A 24,870-nucleotide genomic window follows, 5' to 3' on the forward strand; every position below is an offset into this window, starting at 1 on the left:
CCACTATAATTCTGTTATTTTCTTCTCAATGTTATCACCAGAAAGACACCACTGTTATTGTGGTGTCTTTACATTTAAGAGTCCACTCTAAAGTTTTTTTTCTGGCAGGCCAGAATGAAAAAATACTGAAAATGTGAAAATGAAAATCAAAATGCATTTGTGGTTGTAGAGTGATGATAATCATCTGAATGGTTTCTGTTTTAACTGAGTTATTAAATGTGAAGCAAAACTGTCTGTTGGTTACATTTCTTCACTGACTGAATTCATTAAGCCGTCTGCATGTGCCAAATACGGTTTTATTACAAGAGATTTCCACGGGAAACAGTGACAGACATTACACTTTGAGGTTGACCCGGTCATGATATTTCAGGTAGGGATCATTGAGAAACCAGTTTCTCCTCTTCCAGAAGGATGTAGTCATTTTGTCCAGCAGCTTGCTCTGGGTCTTGTTACAGAAGACATGCTCCCTCAGGCGCTTGCGTCTGGCAGGCATCTTCGTCCATAGCTTTTTCTTGTATCCAGCCTGTGACAAACACAATCATGTTGAACAAAAAAGCAAGCATTTATACATAAGTGAATAATAGTTTTGGAATTAAACCTTTTCAATTATGTCTCTGTGGGCAACTAACAAGATATTATTTCTAGATAAACAAAAGCACTGTATGACAGCAAATTCTTCAACAAAAGTGGGAAAAATCTATACTAATATATGTTAAATTGCCAACTAAATAAAGAAGACAAATGCAGTGTTCATCAAGTGCCCTATCTTGTTACTCTGTGCCTCGAGCAAGTGCATTTGTAAGTGTATGCTCTCAAAGAGAGAAAGGGAAACCGCTCAGTAACATTCAATTCCAAAGGTTTATCCGGCTCTTCGGTTTAGCACTACAGTCCAGCTGACAACACCGTAAATGAAAACAACCATATCACCAAGAAAGGAGCATGTTTGAAAGGTACTTAAAAAATAATGGACTTTTACCTTGCGTCTGATCCAAAGGCCACAGTGCAGCCTCATGAACCTTTCAGTGACAGATTTGACCGATTTTCTTTTCCCCTTCTTTACACTGTAGTATGTTAAGCTTCTGCTGGGCGCCACAGTCAGGCTGGGAGCAAGAGGCAACACCCTGAAAGCACAAATATTAAACTTGAAGCTCCCTGAACACATTGTTTATCAATCGTTTTGGAAAGCAAACATCGCTAGCACATCCACATATAGACCGAATTTCAAGTTTCAGGCAGTGCGCCAGGTATAGGCTGCACAATATATCGCACACATTTTTTTTTATCTGACTGAAATTTACAGACACAGCCTTTGTGTACTTATTTTCCTAATTTAGTTCCATTATAGCTTTGTTTTGGTCTTGAGTAAGTATTTTCAAGCCTTGCTTTGACACCATTTGCTGACAATATTTAATGCAAAAGGCCACAATAATATACTATTGCAAAATTCAAGATCGTTATAGTAGCCTTTTCCCACATGGTGCAGTTCTGGTCTGGTCTAAACTTTAAAGTGATAGTCTGTAAGTTTGCAAACCAGAAAGCCCTTTCGTTTGCAAAATGACGAGAGCAGGAACAGAATTTTAAAAAGTAAATGATCAAGCCCCTCCCCCCCTCCCTCCTGATTGGACCTGACAGGCAGCTTCACAGGAAAAGCTCATCTAATTGGTCATCGCGGGAGGACGCTAGATTATACTAGGATTAGTTGCTGAGATCGGGGAAGGAGGGACTTTACAAACAATTATATATTATTACTTACTTTGACTTCAAAATGCAAGACCAGGTGGTCCATTTTGCACATTTTATCAACCGTGTTATACATTCAGATTTCCAGACTATCACTTTAACTTCCAGTATGACTCAGTTTTTGCACAGCAGGCAGGATCACACTTTGGGTCGTTACCGATGGAGGATGCTGCTCCGCGGTGTGAGGCTGAGTGAAGGCTGCGGAAGAGCGCATGTCCTGGGTAAGACGGAGCAGAGGAAGAGGTGCGGGGGACGCACGGCGGTGGAGACGTGACAGACTTGTGCCGATGTAGTGGCCAGAGAAACTGCGAGCGGCCTCAGCAAACCTGCCGAAACCCAAGGGCAAGATTACAACACTAGGACAACAGTGAGCGCAGCGTAACTCCGAATATCAACAGCGGCATCTCGGATCTAGCGATGGACTATGAGCTACGCAGTGGCTGTACACATGTAATAACAATGGAAATATCAATATAAGGTTAAGTTGAGGTTATAAATACAGACCGCACGCTCTCCTTCCAAGTGCAGCAGCCATGTTTTGCCTCTGAAACTACACGTACGGGGGCCTGGAAGGACAAACACAGCCACTGCGCCAATGGCATGGAACATTTCTGCCATCTAGTGGTGTGAACTCGTTTCCTGCTAAACAAAACATCCACAGACCCCCTAACTCTGTGTTCAAGAATCAATGTAGCCTAAATTGTGTATGAAATCTGGGGATGCGTTTGAAAGGACCTAAAGCCACAAAACGGTCTTTTTTTAATGTGATTTTCCCCATGACACTTTAGTGTTTGGTGAAGATGAGAATAATATAGCAGAAGAATTGACGCACACACATACACACAATGGCAAACTGATTGATAGTGTAAGAACTGAATTGCTCAACATTTATTGCATTCTGTACCATTGATTCAACAGCGTCATCCAGAATAGTTGGATCTAGTCTACAGCTTAATACTGTAGCATCTTAACCCCTGACTGTTTGTTCCAGACACGCACTATAACAAGGGTATCGCTGATGATTTGCTTTGTTAGTCACTGTTTGTTTGTCCTTTAGTTCCTGAAAATATGTGTGGGACATTAATAATTCTTGTGATGTAAATGTGCAGTATATGAACGTGAAGAGCACAGTTTTATGTATTAATTTAATATTTACTATTTTTGTTAAAACGTTAAAAAATAAAACACAATTAGGAAACTTGTTTTGAAATTTAAATACAAAAACGTATGCAACAAAAATACAAAAGCACAACTCACATAAAATAAAGCCAACAGACGCCGTCACATGTGTGAAGTAAATCAATTACCTCAAAGAAAAGTGCTTTTTGAGAGGGAATGTTCACACCAACATTCCTGTATATAACTCAGTAATATGTACAAAAGCAGTTCTGTGTGTCATTTGAAAATAGACTCCAGTGTCTTTACAGATTGAATCAAAAACCCAAGTCACCACAGTTTTTCAAAAGCAGCTTCTTTTAACATTAACTTAAGAAAAAGGGGAAATGTGGTAAAGTTTATTCCAATGAAAAAGCTCGTCACCAGCCAGCATAGACTGGCTCTGCGTCACAGGGGATGCCATAGTATCGGCCCTGGGGACGCTCTTTCCGCAGCAGTGGAGTCCGAGCAACAGACAGCTCCCTATCGGTGTCTCTGCGCCGGCGGAGCAGCATGAGGATGACGGACAGTAAAGCCACTGAAGAAATACAAAAAAATATGATTTCAATATTGCAAGAGAATGCCTTTCAAATAGTAGAGCATTTAAAACATGTTGCACTTGCCTCCTCCCCCGACCACAAGCAGAGCAATAGTAACAGGGGCCAGTTCACATGTGTCCCCTGCTTTTCTGAAGAAGGTCTCCATGCAGTAGCCAGGGGCCAGACTTCCCTGGGGACAGAAGGCATCGTTGGGGCACTGGATGGGGTTCACGTCTGGGCTCTGAAATAGAAATAATTAGTGACATGATAACAACAGAGATTATATGTGTGTGAAGAAGAGGCTTACAGGGCAGTAGTGGTTCTCTGGGCAGATGTCGCACTGCTCCTGGCCCCAGTGGATTTGGTAGGAGCCACTGTTACAGATTTGGCACATGGTCAGGTGAGCGGGCTTGTGCATGCCTGTTCAGAGGAGAGCACTCTCTGAATTCTCTGTTATGATTTTAATGTAACAGCAATACAGGCGATGTTCACTGTGACTTACCTGGTCGACAGGGAGTACAGTCTGTGGCTCCATTCTGGAGAGCCTCCCGACCTGCAGGACATATCTGACACTTGCTGCATCCAGATGAGCTATAAACACCACAACTTAATGAATATATATATAATAATATATATATTGTGACATATGAGGCAAATGCCTTGCTCTAATATGATTTTAAACATTATTTAACTGCACTCATTGTGACACATAATTGCTTTGTACAGAGTTGCTAAAGACTTTCATCCAAAAATAGATATAAAAATATGTGATTATGAATCATTGCAGTCTTCCATTTACTGATAACAACAGCAGTGTGGAAGTGCCAGCAGAAGCATGAGATTGAAGCATGTGATGCCTGATGCAGTAGTTAGATAAGGATTTTTCCAAACGCTCACTTATGGAAGCACTGCACAAATATTTATTCTGTGGAACAAGCATGAATATGCATGGTCAATTGAAGCTTACTTGCAAAAGGTCCCTGCTGAACATGGTGAACATGATGTGGAACTCTGCAGGGACGAGAAGGAACCTGAAGAAATATTTTCATAGGATAAACTTTACCAGTGTGAGTTGATTTATCGTCAGTATTGTTATAACAGCTACATTAGATAAATCCTAAATTAACATTTTATGCTTGGAGGAGTCACTGATAGGTTAGAATTTAACACAACACCAGCTATTTTAGGTCTAATGATCAGATTGATTTCCAACCTGGAGCGCAGCTAATGCAGCTGTCCGCTCCAGTGATGTTGTTGAAGCTTCCAAAAGGACAGGCATGACACAGGGGGCTTCCTGTGAAACTGAAAGGGGAAATCTTTAAGAGTCAGTTGCTCATATATTATTATTATCATGATTATTATGACTTAGAAGTAAAGTCTTACTTAGTGTAGGAGCCGCGGGCGCAGGGCAGACAGTTCTGCTGTCCAGCCAGTGGCTGATAGGAGCCAATGGGACATTGCAGACATGCTCCAGGAAATAGACAGAGCCCAGGTTCCGTACAGCATGCACAAAGCAAAGTATCTGCAACAAGATAAGCACATTTCAGTCAGACTTTATACCATTTAGTACATGCCACACTGGACTGTCACTATAACAGGGATGACAAACAGGATCTATCTGAATCAGAGCATGGTGTCCGAGATGGAGACTCACTGTTATCGTACTGTGATCCAGGGGCACACGGCTCACATGTGGACGTGTTGAAGGCGGTGCACCCTGGGGTGGTGCTGATGGGTGTGCCTGGGGTGCTGCTCAGGAACAGAGGGGTGGTCGGAGCGGTCACATTATCAATGACTGTGGTGTCGGTGAGGGCGGGTGTTAGCGTGGTCTGACCCAGCACGAGGCCTAAAACACACGCATTTGTGCAGGTTACTGTTGTTGCTTGGTCATGTGTGTTCCATTTACCTAATCGTCTGCACTATGCCACTCAAATTCCAAACATACAAGACTCATCACTATCACTCAAGTGTTCCCTTTAGTCTGCGTTAGTGCAGATAGAAGGAGAAAGCCTTGCAATAGACCAGTGGTTTCCAACCTTGGGGTGGGTCCCCACTGGGACAGCAGGGGGACCTTGAGCCTTGTCTGGGCAGAAGGTCAGGTCATAAGATTTATTATTTGAGCAAATGATAAAATATAATATCATTACATTTGACTGAGAAAGGCCCGAAGACACAGAAAACACTCCAAGTTCTAAATCTCTGATGTATTTTCTCCAACATGCTCCAGGGGGGCTTCAAGTAAAGGTTGAATTACCAATTGAACGTTATTATTCTGACAAAAAAATTGTCATTATATGATTTCACTTTTTTAAACTCCACTGTTAAAAACCTCAATTGTCGAATTAAATGTAAAAACAAAACAACAACAAAAGCATATATTGACTGGAATCTGGAAATTGAAAATCCACTGAACATTGAGTGTTTACAATATAAGAACGCAAGGTCCTGGATTATTAGTGCTGCCCTCCTCAACTCAGAGGCTTATAGAAATCTCCTTTTCCCTCAAGACACAAAAGAGCTCAACTCTGGACATTGCTTCAAAACAGTCAATTTACATTTCAAATTGCTCTAAATGTAGTATATGAAGACGAGTGAGTGCAAATACAAGCTGGAAATTGCCCTGCTTGATTTCTGGTCCGATTCAGTGTCTTGTACCACAGTGAAGAACCAGACAAAACAAAAGCATCCTTCCTGTCAGTACTACTCTCTTCCATCTTGCCTCACCATACAGGAAGGCCTTTTGTTTTTTGTGTGTTCTAAAGTCAAAGAGCGTGATCCAGGCACAGAGTCCACATTGTGGCCCTAATCACATTAGCCATGTGCTCCTGAATATGAGCCATCCTCAAGCAATTTTATTCAGGAGCAGCAGCAGGTCATGTGGTTCTTGTGGCTTCATCTCCTCTGACGAATCCATTCCTCTGCCCAACCAGACTGTTGCTGAAATAGGCCCTTAACAACAATAACAACAACACCAAACAAAAATGTCCAGCAACTTCAATGACATCAGAAGTTCAGCACTTCTGTCAGGACTGGGAAACTTTGAATGACAATAAACAACATTGTGAAGTGATCATTACGATGACACTTGCACATAATGATACATCGGTTTCATTGACTGTGATATAACTTGTCAGAACTTGTTGGTAATTTGTTCTTACCGAGCAGAGAAGCGGCGAACAGCGCAGACAGAGCTCCCCGGTCGCGCATCCCGCAGATTATCGAGCACTGCCTCCAAACAATGAGCCGCTGCAGCTTCTCATCCCGGACAACGGCTCAAATCTGCTTTGTTTTGCGCCGAGGACGCGGACGACGCGGAGCAGCCTGCTCGCAGTGGGATCTGTCCCTCATCACAGTCATATGACAAATGCGCATCATGTGATTCTGCTTTAGAGGAAAAAAGAGGGGGAACGGACCAAGCCTATACTAGAGTTGGCCAGAGGGGGCGCACCATCGGCCACGCATCACCAGTGGTGGAAAGAAAGCAGCACTTTGTTGTTGTGGATTATTTTCATTTCTCACTAAACTCTATTTTACACCACAATTTGAAGTAACAAAAAAAAAAATCATTTTGCACAGCTGTGCTTTATCATACAGATTAATTCATTGACTAATTTTACTTATAGTTTACGATTAAACTCTTCTAATTGGCCCACTAGTTAAAATCTTTGTGATATCGCCTACTCGTAAAAAAAAAACTCTGGTAAACCTCCAAACTTTATTAAGTTACATTAACTTTAATTCACAGTAAAGAAAGGAAGTAGGCTACAGTTTAAGTGCTGATCACATTATAGTAATGAACATGATTTTATTAAACAATTTAAATGGTGCACATGATTGAACATGCAACCAATGTTTTTCGTTTCAGCTGAATTGATCATAATTTTCATTCAAAGCACCAGCCTGGATTAGCTCTGACTCTCAATAATATTTACAAGGCCTAGGACAAATCCAGGGCTAAATCGAGTAGGGGAGAGCTGCAGAGCCGAGACAGAAACACCGTGAAGCGAATCCACCGCGATAGTGCGCCCTCTCCTGTAGATCCGTAGATGCTTCTGTTGTTTGATAAAGTTAACACTTTAAACAACATGCGAATTGCTTCATTTCCCCACCCCCCAAAAGATGACATTCATTTTCTGCTTAAAATAGCGTTTATTCTAGTTGTAAATTAGTAAAAACAATACATAATCCCAATTAGCTACATGCTACCCAAAAACTGCCATTGCAGGCTGTAAAGTAAATGTATAATTTATTCATAATTATGTATAAGGGGTTTGGGTCCCTTTTACTTTCTGTGGCAAATTATTGCATATTTAAATTTTAAAGAATCTTGGCCAGGACACTCGAGATTTTTAATCTCAACGAGTTTTATCCTGGATAAATAAAGGACAAATAAAATAAAAAGTTATGGCACCATTATTAATGGCACATTGTTGCATGTATATGTCATTCCAGACTAGTTTTGACCGTATTATTATTATTATTATTATTATTATTATTATTATTATTATTATTATTATTATTATCATCATCATTAGCCCAGAATCACAACATTTAATTTTTACACATTATTGACATCAGTGTTGATCTTTTGTTCTTTACTGATTACAGCAAGGGCCTGTTACCACAATAAAAATGTTACTTTGTTCCAAAATATTGCCTCTGTCCCTTGTTGAACAAATGAACAAAATGAAGGCACTGTCCTACAAAATACAATAAAATATTGAAGTAAAACATACAGTTTTAATTTCATAAAATAACCCAAATACTAGTACATGTAAACTAAGTTACATGAAATAAATACCGTTGTATATCCGTCTTTACCAGCAGAGGGCGCACTATCACGGTGGATTCGCTTTTCACATCTGTCTCGGCTCAGGCCATTATTTCCATTATAGGCTAAATCAGGTAGCCTATAACCTATAACCTATACCAATCTAAATCAAAGATAAACTGGGACTAAAGCATGGCTAAACCCGGTTTAAACAGACCCACCACTAAGCCAGGACTTAATCCAGGTCCAGGTTTACACTAGAATTTAATGCTAGATTCATGAAAGTAGCAAGAAAAATCCCAAACTAATCAGACGTTCTCCAAGGGTTCCCCAGCAGGGGCCGCCAGCAGCCCTCTATCACATGAGCGGGACAGAGATGTGCTTCTGTATTTGATGCTCCAAGCTCTGCTCCAGCTTCCTCCAGTCCCTCTGCTCACCGGCGCTCTGCTGACGTACAAAGACACAGTTAGTCCTAAAGTAAGACGTATATTAGGTTCAACTAAACAGCACATTTCATTTAGGCACATGAAGCATCATTAGATTTGGTAAGAATTTGCTTTAATAGGTTCTAGTGTAGGCTATTTGTGACTTGCTAGGGCAAAATAGTTTAAATAAATCCATGTTGTTAGGAAATTGTAAAATGGTGACTTCAAGAATACACATTTTCTTTTGATGTACTTTCCTTGTCAATATTATTTGAATACTGTGTGTGCCTGATGTTAAGTCCAGTGAAGGAGTGAACTGTGAAAGACTTAGTGCGGTTCTGGTTTCAGTTTCGACATAATGATTTGAAACCAAGTTATTTACTTTATTCAGATGGACACCATCACCAAGAGTAACAACGCAAACAATATTAGCCAGATGAAAGTTAAAAAAAAGACAACTTAAGCATGACTTTTGCTATTTCATAAAATTCTAGTCTCATATACTTCACTTACACTGCTGTGTGTCCCTTCCATGTGAGCTGGTCTGCTGCTGTTCCTGTGTCTCAGAGAGTTACGCTCCTGCTTCTTCTCCTCCAGCCTCTTCTGCAAAGCCAGGATAGTTTCATCTACACCCAGTGTTATCTTTTCCGGCTTCTTCCTGTCAAAGAGATGCACCACACATCAAGGTAATTTCATGCAATATTCGTAGTCCTACTTTGCATAGAAGCAGAAACAAATCATCTACATCATCAGGCATGAGGAGCTTCCCTATTGTGGCTCTTTTTTAAAAGGGGAACACTGATCTGGCTAGTGAGAAGCGACCTGAGGGTGGTGGCCTGTTTGAGTGCGGTGTGGTGGAGGTGGAAGGTGTCCAGCTTGTTTTGAAGCAGTAGTTTCCTCCGGTGCCTCTGCTCGTGGATGTACTGCCTCCGCTGCTGCTCTTCTTGGAGCTGGGCCTCCTTCAGCAGAGCCAGGCGCTCCCTGAGCTCACACAGAGACATCTCTCCCAGCAGGTCATGGCCTCCAGTCTGAGGAACACACACTTGGATATGAGTGTTTGTCTGTTTTTTTATACAATCCACATGCCTGGGGTCCTCATCCTCAAGAGTCAAAAGTTAAATCTTAAATATCATGCCAAGTTAACATATAAACATATATCAGCTTAAAAAGATAACATCTTCATATCTATTCATTGCACCATTTCACGACTTACCAATTTTTTTTAAAACATAAATGTGTGCAATAGTGGCATTAAGCAGCACCACTACACATGTATTCCAGGCACCTGCTTACCTTTGTGTCATCAAAAAAGTGGCCTCTGGTGAGGGAATTGGATTCAATGGCACGAATCTGTTGAATAATTTCAAATTTTCTGATGAGTTCTGCCTGGGCCTCTGCCAGTGCTCTACGCAGGAGCTCTTGACTCTCCTTGGAAACCTCTTGCACTGAAAGAAAAGCTTTATGAGACTTGGTGTGACTGAGAATGCGCAAAGAACGTTTCACAAATACTACCCTCATTCAATAACCTAATAATATACCTATTTTCTGCTTCATTGCGTATAGCTTTTCTTTGGCTGCTTTGGCGTTCTTGTGACCGTCTGACACTTGCTGCACCAACTCTCTCATCTCCTTCTCCTCATGCAGCCTCTTCTCAGCATACCTGCGCATCAACTCTGCCATCTTTGAATCCACATAGAAACACAAGAACAGTCAGTGTATTGTCTCATTGTTGCCGTAAAAATCTCCTGGAGAAGTCTATTCTTTACACTTCTGTCACAGTAATCACCTCCTCTCTCTTGAGTAGTGCAGCCGTGTGGTTCTGTGCCATGAGACGGGAGCGGGCCATGGCCGCCTCCTCGTGGCTTATGCGGCCTTCCAAACGCCTACATTCAACTTTAGCCAACTCTTCCTGCAGGTCTCTCTCACGCATTTCTTTCTGCCACTGCAGAAATGCCGAGGGCTCCTGCGTCCCCTCCATAAGACGCTCCATTCTGTGACAAAATACTCTCACATTACTCATACAGTTTAGTTTGTGCAATACACTGGGAGATGGAAGTATTCATACCCCTCCAATTATGTGCTTTTATGATGTTATAGTCAAGTCTGATACTGAACATGTTAAAATTATTGTTATTTTTATTCTCAATAAATTCACACTCCCACTTTGCGCATTTAAATATTTATGAATGTTTGAAAACAGCACACCTATAAATGAGAGCAATGGATTGTTTTGAAATGTTTTTCTTTCATTGTATCGTAGGCTAATCAATGCAGATTTGTTTTTTTTAATCAATAGAAAGGAAATGTATATGATCCTAGAGTCAGAAACATTATAAAATGGAAATAATTAGAGAGGTCTGAACATTTTTGAAACTACCTAAGCAGCTCTTGTTTGAGTTGACGGTCAACCAGCGCCCCCTGTCTTAAGATAGTAGCACTGTTCAGCTTAATATCCCAGCTAGACTGAGACAGAGATGAAGCAAACATATTAAAAAGAAACAGATCCTACATCAAGCAAAACTTTAACCTTCTAAAACAGAAACATTCATAGCATAAATATCAAGAAATAACCACAAACTAACTTTATATTATATTAGTAGTAATCCAGATAGGCTTACAGTTTTCACACTCACTTGTTTGGTTGAGGAGGGGAGTCTTGTGGACTGGAAGGAGTTCAATTTTAGTTTGGAATTCATGCTTCCCTCTATCTCAGACACCACTTTCTGTGAAGCAAAACTGTATTAAACCTTTGGTCCAATGACAGCAGATTGCACCTGTTAAAGGAGCTAGTTTAGTTGAGTTGTAGTTTAAAGCAATCATTGTCAACATGCAAACAGCATATTACCGCAAATTGTATTACTGTGTGAGGCACTTATTGCAAGCCCTAAGAATTCACACAAGCCACACAGCCTTTGCTGTGCCCAATCCTATCAGATCTCAGAAGCTAAGCAGGGAAGGGCCTGGTTGGTACTTGGATGGGAGACTGTGTGGGCACACCAGGAAGCCTGGGTCAATGTAGTGAGTGAGTGAGTGAGTGGTGATGGTCGGAGGGGCCAATGGCACAGATTGGCAGCCTCACTTCTGTTAGTCTACGGCAGGGGCAGCTGTCGATGCGCGGAAATTGTAAAGCGACTTGGAAAAGCACTATATAAGACAAATGCATTATTATTATTATTATTATTAGTATTAAAATACAGAGTGGACGGTGAACTCATGAAAGTTCACGAAAGTTCATGAAAAAACAGGTCAGACCCTGAAAAGTAGTTTGGATAGATGTTCTCAGCTCTTTCAGGTGTTCTCCAGTCTCAGCAGCAATTAAGGTTACGGTATACTTTTTAAAATTACATAAGGAGTAATCATACCAAAGCATAATTAAAGGTGTATTATGCAACTATGGACCATTTTTTTCACTGCTAATGGACCTTTTCACCAGAAAACCTACAAAACAATTGGTCCTTGAGCATTGTAGAGGCCACTGTGCTGGAAAGTAAAGGCGCCATGCTAACCATCCATACAGCCATTTGGTCACAAAAGCTCAATTGAGCACTCAAAAAATACTTTTTTTTATCTCATAAAAAGCTACATAATGCACCTTTAAAACCTTCCCCTTTCCCCTCATCAAGATGACTTGGTAGCATTTTACTTTATATGAATGAATAACTGAGTATTTGTGCATCGCTCTTATGAGGAAGATGTCCATCACATTTTCAACCTAAAAGAGCAATAACATGGTAATTATTATACTTACATTAGTAATTTCTTGGCAGTAATATAGAAACAGGGCTGCGAAATGCTTTATCCCTAGTTACCATACTATTTTCATCCTATTACTGTTTTTAGTGTCCTATAAAGTAAAGTGCAATTGATAACTTTACTACAATATTATGATAGTACTCACTGTTTCTTTCTTTCAGTTTATTTTTTATCTCCCACTTGCACAATACATCCAACATAAGCATAATAGCGCCCTGTCCTAAACCTAAATAAAGCTGATTTTTCAGAGTTCTTTCCCTGGAGCCTGCCTGTGCTGTTTCCTCATAGCAATCTATTCTTTATGAAGAACAGACATAGCAATGAGACATGCAAACCAAAAGTCATGAAAGATCAGAGTAGTACTAGTGGCCGCCATTGTTACCTGATAATGTTTTGACTTCGCAGACTCACACTGTTTCACATTAGCCTCGTACAACAGTCTCTGTCGCAGAAACACATAAAAGAAGTCACAGCATGTTCATGTAATTATTTTCTCTGCCGCTTCTGATCATAAGGGCTCACCAGAAATAAAAATAAATGAAACTCAGTGACCAGCAATAAGTAAGAAGCATTATCTTGGCATTATATGCATTTTCATTTCTGTCATGTAATTAAAACTATACTTTGTACCATGTACCTAATAAACAGCATTTAAAAAAAGCATTTACTTTATAAGGAGTGTTAAGTTGGTGTTGTGGTTTAGCAAACCTGGAATCTTCCACAGTTGGGCTTTAAATATGAATTGAATATTTTAAGAATTGAAGCACTAGAGTTTTTCAGTCACCTCAGCTTTTTGTTGGTTCTTTTGCTTGACATCCTCCATATTGCTCATTTCTTTTGGTGCCTTGTAAGTTGTCCTGGGCACCTACAGAAAGTTTTGTTAGTCAGAACCTGTTTGTGTTGTGAGACAAGAGACCGAGGTGGACAAGACTGACTGGCAGTGGTTTCTCCAGCTCCGGAATGATTTCTGGCAGAGGGACGGCCCTGGGCTTTGCTTTGGTCAAAGCAAACTCCTGAGGTACTGTGGTCCAAGCTGGAGCTTTCTTCAGCTGACTCCCACGTGACACTTGCACTGAAAGTTCTTCCAGGAGAGCAATTATCTCGGGACGCCACCTAGCAAGGGAATTAGTCATGACAAAAACACAATATGAATCTCACATAAAACTATAGTTTCATTAAACAAACCACTGCATATATACATATGGATATTTCTAGAGGGTTATTTCTGATGCTATCAGTTTCTAGACTGACAAGAAAGACTCTGGAATGTGGAAAATAACCCCTTTAAGGATGCAAAGTACAAAAAAATATTGGGAATAACTTGAACTACCTTAGAGTGGGCTCTATCCACTGCTTCTGGACATGTTCTGCATCATAAATAGTCTCCCACTTCTCCTGTATCAGTGTAGTAAGGTTTGAAAAGAAGAAAAGTAAGAACTGTGAACACAAAGCATCAGTCAAAAGTTAAACTTTCAAGACATTCAATGTTCTTTTGGTGCAAGCTGATAATCACTCACTGCCTGTACTTTGCGAACACCGAGGGATTTTACAATACTGCCAAAACACTTCAGTCCCAGTTGATCGAGGAAACATGTGGTGAGATAGCAGACAACTAAAGAATATCAAACACATCAATTTATAGTAGAGCAAGGTACTATTTGTAGGCAAAAAAAGATGTTGCTGAGAAGACCTACTGAGATACAAGCTGATGTCACTTTTGGGCACACATTCTTCTAACGGTACACCTTTGTAGAAAAGGTTGACAACAATCTCTAGGAGCTGTTTATACTCAATACAACTGGAAATAGTGTCGAGTATAAAGCTCCTATGCTGAGGATCCAGGTTCTGCAAAGATGCACATAAGTTTTAATGTTAAGTAGTTGGCACAAACTCTCTAGCACTAACCTGTAATGTTAGCTCCTTAGAGATGGTCTCCACAAAGTCATCAAGACACAGCCTGTCGGTGCAAAACTTGTCCAGCAGCCTGATGGCCTCTTTTACAAGTGGCACATAGTTTGAAGGCATTTTCAATAGTAAAAAATGCTGTCTGCTGCCTGCATTGTGTCAGGATCAGGTCAGAAAGAGCTAACACAAACCGTTGCCATGTTCAAACGTTGCTTAGCAACCAAATGTCGTAAACTAATCAAGGCAAGCCTATTTACTGCACTAAACAAATCGTATTCCCCCCCCAAGATATCCAATCTAAATTCGTTTTCATGCAAATGAGCATATTACTACTTGACAAGCTAACATATTATAAAATACACTTTGCTGCTGCTGATACTCGATAACATATGAGCTGCATTCAAGTGCTGTTGCAAAATTTGGTTCATCTGACGAGATTTCTCTGCGTTTGTATTCATGTGTATAATTTCAGTGATAATAATAATAATAGTAATAATAATAATAATAATAATAATAATAATAATAATAATAATAATAATAATAATAATTATTATTATTATTATTATTATTATTATTATTATTATTATTATCATCATCATAATTGGCCTACTTAGTAGAGGAAAATATTATAACATATTACATGTTTTGTCTTAGTACGTTCAATTGTAGTGATAAAAAAGCAACAAACTTAATAACAGCTTACCCATGGGCTAACCTAGTTAAATCCTTGTCATATACAGATCAACCACAATCTGTCATCCAGTAGGATCACTGGATAAACAAGCTTTTTGAGTAAACATGTTTTGGTGGGAGAGGGGGCTCAGGGCTGTGTACGTGAATGCATCGTTTCCTGGGGAAGTGGGAGTTCAATGTTGGCAGCGTCAGTGTGACAGTCAGCAGCAGCAGCAGCAGCAGCAGTAACAGCAGCGCACCTTGGACCTGATCGGAAAGATCAGCACAGAGCCGAGCACAGAGCACAGAGCAGCGCAGGGACAGATTTGGGAGGAGGAGAGCGAACACAAGGGTGGCACTGACCGCCGAGAGGAGCACGGACACGGACGGGGCAGCGCCGAGAGAGTGAGCAGCAGCAGCAGAGGCAGCAGAGGCAGTGCCCCACACCGCTGCCACTGTACACTGGACCTGAGAGATGACTGAGCGGACAGACACAACCCTGTCATCATGGAACTGAGTCGCGATTTTAGGATATCTCGGCCGTGTGCTGTGTTGTTTGCTCTGAGGTTTTTGTTACATTTTGCTCCTGGATGTCAGCGCGGCTAGCTTAGCCTCGAGTCGCAAATACAGTACAGGTATAGCAAGAAGAGGAGCAGCTTCTGGGACAAAGGAAGACAGTGAGGGAACAATGAACCGCTTCCGCAAATGGTTATATAAACCTAAGGTAAGATGTTATGATCATTGACTGTCTTAAAATAGTTTAACAGCGCCTCTTGGTTAGGAGTAGCCACATTCCTGCTGCTCAGATCTGCTAGCGTTAGCCGCGCGGTGTGCACTGTATGAACTGGAGCCTTTGTGATTGTGATTGTTGGGCTTTTGTTGCTTCTCAAATCAGAGACAACGGTGTCCTGCACCATCACGAGTGTTAAGATACTGTTTTATGTTCATGTTTACGTTTCATGATTATTTGTCATTGAAAGTTTAAACTGACATCATTAAAAATAATAATAATATTAAGATTTTGTTAAGAATGTGTGATGCTCTGTCTCGTGTTGTGTTTGGATGACACTGCACAGGATGATGGCTACCTTTCTCCAATCATTCTTTTTCTTTTTCTTTTTCTTTTTCTTTTTCTTTTCTTTCAGTGTTGCTCAATATTTTGAACACCCTGACGTATGTTCAGCATGTCCATATCTTGTGCAATTAAATAACATTGTTCATGTTGTTGTCCTGGAGTTGCACCATAATGCTTTATAAAGAGTTTTTACCAACTGGCCATCTCAAGAAAAGAAGTGCAAGATCATTGTAATGGTTTGTCGTGGGCATGTATACATGAAAACACAGTTTAGTTAGTTGTAATATTGTAATATTGATTATTTAGATATAGTGTTTTACTTGTTGAGAAGTTGAGAAGTTTATCAAAGCGTAACTGTCATTTTTCATGATGAACAGTCGGTGATCTCCTAATAGCTGAATAAAGCATGTTGCTAGTTTGACATGTCATGGTTACTTTGTGGGGGAGTGCAGTTCAGTGACATCAGTGCTGTGTTGATGTCCTGTACTGTGTGTGAAGTTGTGAACATGGACACACCTGCGTCACTGCCCTCCTCTGTCCAGCCACATGTGCTGTCACAGCACTGTGGCCACTATTGTTGAGGTTAGGCTTAAGTGCTGGGCTTCTCCACACTATTGTCACCGCCCTGGATGAGCTGAAGCGCTGAGCTGTTACATCAGGCCTCTTTGTGCCAAATTATAGCCTTGGACTGTATTCTCATCCATTACACTTCAGTCTGGTGGCTTTCAATGACGTGCTGAGAGAAACCGATTCGAATCCTTGTAATGATGTGTGAGAGAACTTAAAAATGACTTGTTCGCTAAGGACTAACCCTTCCCCTCATGTTCTATAAGCCCTGTTCTGAGCCTGTGATCTCTCTGCTCTTCGGGGTGAAAGACCATGTGTTGCAATCGCTCATGTATTTACTTTTATGGTTGTACATGTACTTCTGAATTGGAGTTGACATGCTGAATAAGGTTAAGGTATACTAGGGCCTCGCTGAGCACCACCAATCTCACTAACAGGCGGGGTGAGTTAGTTTTACCCTGCAGTGCACCCTTCGCGAGCCTGAGAGCTGACTGAATGAGAGGATGGAGTTTGGTCTGGGACAGCTGACAGCAGAGGGACCACTGGGATGCAATGTGCTGAGTCATTCTCCTCAGACACAGGCTACAGTCACCCCGCTGCCTTCACAGTCCGGCCAAGCTTGTGTTTCCCAAAATAACAGCGCCTCCGATCTTTAACGCATGTTTGGTTTGAATGTCGCCATTTGCTATTAGACTCAAACACTGAGATCAGTTATTTCACACAGCTTGGAGTAGTTCCAAAATCTTTAGTGAACGACTCTATACAGATGCTTTTGTGCATTTGTGAGTTCATGGCAAACATTAGGACAGCAGCGTGAACGTCTTGATCAAAATTCTTTGTTTGCCTTCTGTATTGACAATTATGTTTTTTTTTATTTAGTGGAACAAAGTTGCCTGTTTTATAAAAGTTCAAAGGGTTCTTGATGTGTAGAAAAGGAAAGTGCATCAAGATTCTTCCATCACAGCACATGATATTAGGACTGCACAGGTTTGCTGTGGGCAGGGTTTGTGCTCATGCGACTGTAGCTGTGGCTCCTGTTGGTATCATTAATTAATGAGAGAGCAGCATGGATCCTATTCAGAGAACGCCAGGCTCAAGGGGAGCGCATCACGCACAGGATTCAGAAAGCACCAGTGCCTTAGGTGAGGCTACCAAATACCCACACTTAATATGTATGTACCCAGGCCAGCAAAGACCGTGGTTTACCACCACCAGCAAACATCTGCCCTGACTGCCTTGTGATGATGGAGTCAGCAGGTGGCTGCTATTTTTAAATGCATTAACCCATCAGACAACAACACAGCAGTACGCTCCTCTGGCTCTGAAGTTCAGTGTTGTGTGTTTGGGGCCAGTGGAGTGACGACATGTTGTCCAGTTGTTATTCACGAGAAACCATATAATCACTGAATGTATTCAAAGGTCAGTATTGATGATATTATCACAGCAGACTGAACTCTTTTGTTCCTTTGGTTTAGGTGACACGTTTGAAACAACAGCACTGTATAAAAACAATCCTTCATTCTTTAAGTGTAAGGTTCATGTTCTTCTCACATGTTTGTGTGCACAGCGGACAGACCCGCAGCTCCTGGCCCAGTTCTACTTCGCTGATGAGGAGCTGAACCAGGTGGCCACAGAGCTGGACAGTTTGGACGGGCGCAAAGACCCTCAGAGGTGCACCCTGCTGGTCAACCAGTTCCGCTCTTGTCAGGTCAGTGGGTGCACACAGTCATGTTTATGTGTCAGAGCTACATACTGGGGTCTCCTCATGCCTGTTGAGGGCGAGGGTGGGGGAGGGGATCCGCTTGGTGGGTTAGAGGTACGAGAAGTCTCCCTGGTCAGCATTTCTGTCCCGGAATAGACGGACACTTTGTTCAAAATGTTGGACTTAGAACCTTTTACTGCAGTTATCAGCACTTAGACTTGGCTCTGTGTGGGCATTATTGGCATGTGTGGATTGTTGGCACTATTGTAAATTAGTGTTCTGCTGGAACAGGCCAGAAATTATTGATTGCTATTGCGTCAGTGTATTGGAATATCTTCAATGTGAAATACGCAAGATCCATCCCAAACTATAAGTCTGCTCAGGAGGGTCTTTGGAGGGTATGTGGGTCAGGAGCAGAAACAAGCTCTGTGTAATAGTGCTCATTGTAAGTCTCACATTTGTTAGACGTTTCAGAGCTTGTGATCTGTTATGGAGGGAAATAATGTTTCTGAGGCAGTAAATGTGTTGTTTAGCACTAAGGACTATCCGTCTTTCTTTGCTCTTCCACAGGACAATGTGCTCAACATCATCAATCAAATCATGGATGAATGTATCCCCAACGACCGGGCCAACCGAGACTTCGGCGTCAAGTTCCCAGAGGAGATCCGCCATGACAACCTGGCAGGGCAGCTGTGGTTCGGAGCTGAGGTACAGTATTCCCTCCAATACACAGTACACACTTAAAGTAATAGAACAGTACTGCAGTTCCTCTACTGTGTAATAACCACGATTCCGAACTATAAAGATAAGTTTCCTCAGATTATTTCTAATTTACCATGTGGCAGCCTGAAATAAATAAGTTAATAGAGGTGTACTGTGTTTTGTTCTCAGTGTTTGGCTGCGGGCTCCATCATCATGAATAGAGAGATTGAGAGCATAGCCATGAGGCCCTTGGCTAAAGACTTGACTCGCAGCCTGGAGGAGGTGCGCAGCATCACTAGAGACCAGGCCCTCAGGGACCTCAACTTCTACACTGACCGCATGAGGGACGCATTGCGGCATTTTGACAGCCTTTTTGCTGAGTTTGAACTTAGGTAAACCAGGCCAGAATACACTTTATTCAAATGTTTATATTAACATTTATTTCATTTGCTATTAACAATAACATTATGCCACTCTGTCAATTTGACCAGTTATGTGTCAGCCATGGTGCCTGTGAAGTCTCCCAAAGAGTACTATGTACAGCAGGAGGTGATTGTGCTTTTCTGTGAGACTGTAGAGAGGTCAGTACTACGTGCAGTAAACAGTAAAACACCGAGGTGATCAGGGCTGAGTGCTATGTTTTCTGTCCTTTTAGGGCCTTAAAGCTGGGCTATCTCACACAAGACATGATCGATGACTATGAACCTGCTCTAATGTTTACCATTCCCAGACTTGCTATTGTGTGGTAAGTACCCCTTGTAGTTTTGCACCACTTCTTTACAAGTGCTTATAGATGTTTACTTTCTTGAAGTGGCCTGGTTGTGTACTGTGAAGGACCTTTGAACTTGGACCGAAAATCAGAGGACATGTCTGAGCTCTTCAGGCCATTTCGTACTTTATTGAAGAAAATAAGGTAGAGCTTGTAGGAATTACAATATATGTTTCAAATACTAAAGGTAACATTGTGCTTTTTTTTTTTTTACAGGGACCTGCTGCAGACGCTGAGTGAGGAGGAGCTGCTGACTTTGGAGAGAAACTTGTGCATTTCCCAGGATGGAGAGCTACCCATGGACCAGGGGTTAGCTTCTAACTCCCCTCCGGCTGCGAGCCAGGACACTCTGTCTAGTGACGAGGGCTCCGAAAGGGACAGTAAGAGTGAGCCAGAAGACCTGGCTGTGTTTGTGTGCCCGGACCAGGAGCTGGCCCAAGTAGAGCGGGGCTGGGAGGAGAGTGAGGGCTCTGAGCCCGAGCAGGGGCTACTGTGTGAGGAGGCCGAGGAGGCTGAACTAGCCTGCTCCATGCAGTACGACGAAGAGGAATTGGAGCAACTCAACATGATGGTGCACAGAGTGGGCGATGAGATGTCCACTCTGCTGTCCCCTCCTAGTCAGGGCCAGTCTCCAGCTCATCATCCCCAGAGAGAGGCAGGGGGCAGTATCTCCAGCACAGACACTTCTCCGCACAGGCCCCTGCCCGGCCGGGCCAAGACGGCAGGTCATCTAGAGGAGGAGGACAGAGTCTTTTTAATGGAGGACCTGGATGCAGCTGGTGAAGGCAATATGAGTGTTTCCAAAGAGTGTGTGCCTTCAGCCTCCCACGCCCTCAGCACTGGTCCTCTGCAGCACAGGCCTGTACAGGTGAAAGGCCTTGTGGGAAACGGCTGTCACTCTGCTTCAGAGCAGCCTTGTTCACAGGCCAGCAGCCACATTTCTCATGGGCTTTGTGTAAAAGCACCTTACTCTGTGCCTGGGTCTGAGCCTCCACCCTACTCCAATGGCTGGGAGCTGGAGGGCTGTGTGCCTGAGACTGCAGAGGTCATTGCTCACCGAATGGGTGGGATGAAGCTGTCTGCCACCGTCATTTTCAACCCTCGCTCCCCCAGTCTGACTGAGCTGGCTGTGGACAAGTTCCTTCCCAGGCCCCCTCCTACCGATATGGACCCCTGTGGCCCCCTGGTGGCCACGCACTGCCTCCTGAACTCGTGCGTGTGCTGTGGCAGCTGTGATGATCATGAAGAGCCCATCAGCTCAGAGAGCTCTGGGCTGGGCTTTGGCCTGGCTCTTGGATTGGACAAACACTGTAAAACAACGGCAGTGGCTCATAGCACTGTCATTCAGTCATCTGCCTGCAGAGTGCCTCCCCAAGCGTGCACACCTCACTGTAAACCAGGGAGGGTCCCGCTCACCCCACAGCCTGCACGGTGCTCTGCGGGGCCTCTGGAGGACGAGGGGCCCCTCTGTGACACTTGCCTCCTGGTGCTACAGGACTGTGAGGATGGGCCCGTAAAGCAGGAGCCCAGCACTGAACAGAACGAAGGAGCCAATCGAGACAGAGAGACTGAGACGGAGACGGACAAAGACCGAGAGTCCAGGAGAGACCTCAAAGAGCATGGCCACAAGAGCAGGTGCACCACATTCTACTACACTCACTGCTCATTCTGGTTTAGCCCCATGTTGTTTGTTTTCATTTTACTTTATTTAGTTTTCCGCCCTCATCATCCTTTTGGTTTTGTAGTTTTCAGCCATCTCCCCTGAGCTCAGTGTCTGGTAGTGACTGTGAGAGTGTGTCCGTCACCACTTGTAGTCTGTCCAGCAGTGTCTACAGCCCCAGGTAACTCAGTCAGTGTGTGGTCCTAATGCTTTACAAATCTGCTTTACAGATGAATGCATTTCTCCTTTCTATCCAGCCTGGCATCACTATCATTAAACACACATCAAGAACTTGTAATATTTGTGATTGGTTATTATTATATGTTTTTATTGTTAATATATTGTTACCAAATCTGTTACAACGCTTTAAACACACATAAAAAGACATATTCTGAAGGCTACCTTTGAAATACCTGCTTATATACTCCACTTTTAAAGTATGTAACAATCTCACTTTACTAAACGGATAATTATAATCATAACAGTAGGTGGTGAAAGAGTTGTCCTCAAATGAAAAGCCATTGCTGTACTCTTGAGGAACTTCCTATAATAGCTTCTTATATTTTCCCTCCAGTCCTGTGAGCAGCTTGACTACCAGCTCGGCTACCTCCGAAGACCCTGAGCACCATGAGACCTCACTGGTTCTGCACAGTGTCAGACTGGCTGCCAGGAACAAAATCCGCTCCCGCTTCCACAGCAGCAGCGACCTCATCCACCGGCTGTTTGTCTGTATATCAGGTAACTTGAACCTCATTCAGTACCAGTGTCACTGACTTTCCTTCAACCTCAGGTTTATTTCTATTTCTGTTCTATTTGTGTGTGACACAGGGGTGGCTGATCAGCTGCAGACTAACTATGCTAGTGACCTTCGTAGCATCCTCAAGACTCTCTTTGAAGTCATGGCAACCAAGAGTGAAGAAGGAGACGACAGCAAGCAAAAGAAAGGTCACAATTTGCACAGTTAAATACAGTTATTCACAGTTGAAATACATTTGTAACTCTTCCTTATTGTCTTTTTCGTCAGGTCCTGTTCTGTGCAACGCTGTGTTGGATGACTGTGCTTTGTGTCAGGAGAGCATTTCATCATCTGAACTGGCAGCAAAAGCCAGAGAGGGTCAGTTTGAAGGTGAGTGCTTTCTCAAACACACTCACTTATGACTGTCTTCATTTGTCTAACTACAAATGAAAAATAAGCATTTGGCTACAATCCGGCATGTTTACATGTATGTATCCCATGTTTGTTCATTAACATGCACTGTCCCAATCAAATAAATAAATAAATTCTAATTGTTCTGTTATGTGTCCAGACCCACCCGACTGGGTTCCAGATGAAGCGTGTAATTCATGCATTGCATGCAAAGCCCCCTTCACTGTCATACGGAGGAAGCACCACTGTAGAAGTTGTGGAAAGGTACTTATCTTCACTGTTGATTGACATCTGCAAAGCTATTTACTGTACATAAGGTAATCACACATCATGTCATTGCAGATCTTCTGCTCTCGCTGCTCCTCCCACTCGGCTCCTTTACCCCGATATGGCCAAGTGAAGCCTGTTAGAGTGTGTACGCACTGCTACATGTTTCATGTCACTCCTTTCTACAGTGATAGGGCTGCCATCTGACCCGGCATCAGCACTAAAATACTCAAGCAAGAAAATATGCAAAGAGCAACTGGCTCCTGCGCTACAGGAGTGATGTCATCCCTGCTGACTCTGCAGGCAGAAAGTGGAGGCAGTCTGGCCAGACTGAAGATAACAGTTTGTGCTGCTGTAAGGCACACTGAAACAGCTGGGAGCACTTGAATGTGACAGGCTGGTGGTCTTTTGGAGGAGTTTCGAGTGAACAGGTGCATATGAGAGTGTAAGAAACATCACACTTCTAGTTTTTGTGGGCTTCCTACTTTTTTGCAGGTCATGAATTTCATCAGAAGAATGTAACTTGACTGAACATGATAATTCTCCTCACACCAATGTCAGTGGTTGCTTTAATGATAATGCGAGTGGCCTTCAGAAGTCACAGCACTTCAGTAAGGGTTTATTTTTGTTATGATATCTTTATTCTCTTCATTGAATGTTCTTCTGTATGAATGAACTAAGCGTTGGGTGCCAGCAGCAGGCGTCTCAGGCGTCACCTGTGGGCTTTGGCTGGTGATCGGTGAAGGGGCTCGGAGAACAGAGGCCTTCTCAGGTGCTGCCTACACACGTTTTGTGCAATACTAACTGTTACGACCCTGCCCATTCTGTGGGTCTGTGCCATTAAAGTTGAGCTGGAATGATTTGTGTTTACACTGTATATTTTTGGGGGTTCTGGATTCTATTTATATTATTTATAATAAACATCATCTTTTCCCCATGTGTCCCTTCATTACAAGTGTCGACTCCACGTCTCAGGAGCACACTTTCACATCCCTCCAGCTTGCTTTCAACCCTTTTTTCTTTTTTTCTTTTTTTTTTTGCATAATCATATTTTTTACAACAGGAAATGGCTAAAATGACTGGAAAACATATGCAGTAGGTGAAGGGCACAGATTTCTCTCATTTTGATCTCTAAGCTTATAATTGGCACATTTCTATGACAAAGGATCAACTGAATGATGTTATATACTTTGTATGTAATGTATATTAAAATAAATTACTTTCTACTGGACAAGGTGGCTGACCTGTTTTGTCATTTGTATTTTAATGTGTTCACAGTAAGATGAACTATTGAGTTTATTGTGGTTTACATTAGAACTATATATTTGTAGTCAAATAATGTATTGTTTCCCCGGCCCTCTGTTCTATTAGGGAATAGGTGTCAAACAGGCGAGATGATTTAATCCGGCCCCTGACTTGTAGAGTACATTTAAAGCCCATTCCTGTGCGGAATTATGATTTTTTTTTAAAGAAATAACCAGAATGCTCACTTCGGCCACTAGGAGGCAGTTTAGATTTAAAAAATGACTCCCACACGTGTCCAGCAGAGGACATTTACATAATAAGAGATCGAATATAAACAAAACATTACAGCAACGTGGTAAAAGGTCAGTTTGCCCCAGGGCGGCTGTGGCAACAATAGCAGTTTACCACCACAGAGTGTGGAGTGAGAGAATAATGACTACAGTGACGGTACTTTGAGAAATTGTGACACAGGTTTGTAAAGCCCAAAACAAGTGTAAGCCCTTAGTTATTATTTATTACAGTTCTGTCGGGCTTTTGACCAAATCAACACTATTTTAAAACACAGCTCATTACTATTCATTTGTTGGGGAAAAAAATGTTTCCTGTGTTCATTATATGGGCCCGCGACCCGCCGTGGGAGCAGGATTTCGGCACACAAATGAGTCCTACACCCCTGGATTGGGGCATTAGATGGCAGCACGTGCCCACTATAATTCGCCGCAAGATGGCGCAGATGAAATGAATAATTTATATGCACCGTGAAGTTTTTGTTTTCA

The 24,870-nt window shown here is 42.3% G+C and overlaps 4 protein-coding genes across 7 annotated transcripts; 1 reads left to right on the plus strand and 3 right to left on the minus strand.

The window, feature by feature from the left end:
• Positions 1-153: 153 nt before the first annotated feature.
• mrpl35 (mitochondrial ribosomal protein L35) lies at positions 154-2,359 on the minus strand. 2 transcript variants are annotated; one of them, XM_079573731.1, is made up of 5 exons: positions 2,245-2,359; positions 1,898-2,066; positions 977-1,121; positions 330-523; positions 154-257 (listed from the first exon to the last, which is right to left on the minus strand). In XM_079573731.1, exons 1-4 carry the CDS (start codon positions 2,273-2,275, stop codon positions 335-337), a joined length of 534 nt encoding a protein of 177 aa, XP_079429857.1. In that variant the 5' UTR covers positions 2,276-2,359; the 3' UTR covers positions 154-257; positions 330-334. The 2 variants fall into 2 exon arrangements, with proteins under 2 accessions (XP_079429857.1, XP_079429856.1); XM_079573730.1 differs by lacking the exon at positions 154-257 and having other exon boundaries at positions 264-523.
• A 659-nt stretch (positions 2,360-3,018) lies between these two features.
• LOC306976154 (uncharacterized protein) lies at positions 3,019-6,840 on the minus strand. Its single transcript, XM_079574041.1, has 9 exons — positions 6,593-6,840; positions 5,089-5,280; positions 4,818-4,956; positions 4,648-4,736; positions 4,402-4,465; positions 3,937-4,025; positions 3,742-3,854; positions 3,519-3,675; positions 3,019-3,433 (listed from the first exon to the last, which is right to left on the minus strand). The coding sequence occupies exons 1-9, from the start codon at positions 6,639-6,641 to the stop codon at positions 3,276-3,278; spliced, it is 1,050 nt and encodes a 349-aa protein (XP_079430167.1). The 5' UTR covers positions 6,642-6,840; the 3' UTR covers positions 3,019-3,275.
• Positions 6,841-8,367: 1,527 nt separating this feature from the next.
• Positions 8,368-14,473, minus strand: cfap99 (cilia and flagella associated protein 99). Of its 2 annotated transcripts, none has more exons than XM_079572963.1 (15): positions 14,289-14,473; positions 14,078-14,228; positions 13,901-13,995; positions 13,714-13,778; positions 13,319-13,496; positions 13,168-13,248; positions 12,766-12,825; positions 11,264-11,353; positions 11,008-11,093; positions 10,417-10,621; positions 10,169-10,310; positions 9,924-10,075; positions 9,453-9,658; positions 9,144-9,288; positions 8,368-8,649 (listed from the first exon to the last, which is right to left on the minus strand). In XM_079572963.1, the coding sequence occupies exons 1-15, from the start codon at positions 14,406-14,408 to the stop codon at positions 8,563-8,565; spliced, it is 1,863 nt and encodes a 620-aa protein (XP_079429089.1). In that variant the 5' UTR covers positions 14,409-14,473; the 3' UTR covers positions 8,368-8,562. The 2 variants fall into 2 exon arrangements, with proteins under 2 accessions (XP_079429089.1, XP_079429088.1); XM_079572962.1 differs by having other exon boundaries at positions 13,714-13,820.
• Positions 14,474-15,135: 662 nt separating this feature from the next.
• zfyve28 (zinc finger, FYVE domain containing 28) lies at positions 15,136-24,074 on the plus strand. Of its 2 annotated transcripts, XM_079574105.1 has the most exons (14): positions 15,136-15,684; positions 18,170-18,310; positions 18,875-19,012; positions 19,196-19,398; positions 19,498-19,587; positions 19,662-19,751; positions 19,818-19,919; positions 19,992-21,410; positions 21,521-21,616; positions 22,010-22,173; positions 22,264-22,380; positions 22,460-22,561; positions 22,743-22,846; positions 22,925-24,074. In XM_079574105.1, exons 1-14 carry the CDS (start codon positions 15,649-15,651, stop codon positions 23,054-23,056), a joined length of 2,934 nt encoding a protein of 977 aa, XP_079430231.1. In that variant the 5' UTR covers positions 15,136-15,648; the 3' UTR covers positions 23,057-24,074. The 2 variants fall into 2 exon arrangements, with proteins under 2 accessions (XP_079430231.1, XP_079430232.1); XM_079574106.1 differs by lacking the exon at positions 21,521-21,616 and having other exon boundaries at positions 15,138-15,684.
• Positions 24,075-24,870: the final 796 nt, after the last annotated feature.

The sequence above is a fragment of the Gobius niger genome, assembly GCF_951799975.1.
Source record: "Gobius niger genome assembly, chromosome: 16".
Lineage (NCBI taxonomy): Eukaryota > Metazoa > Chordata > Actinopteri > Gobiiformes > Gobiidae > Gobius > Gobius niger.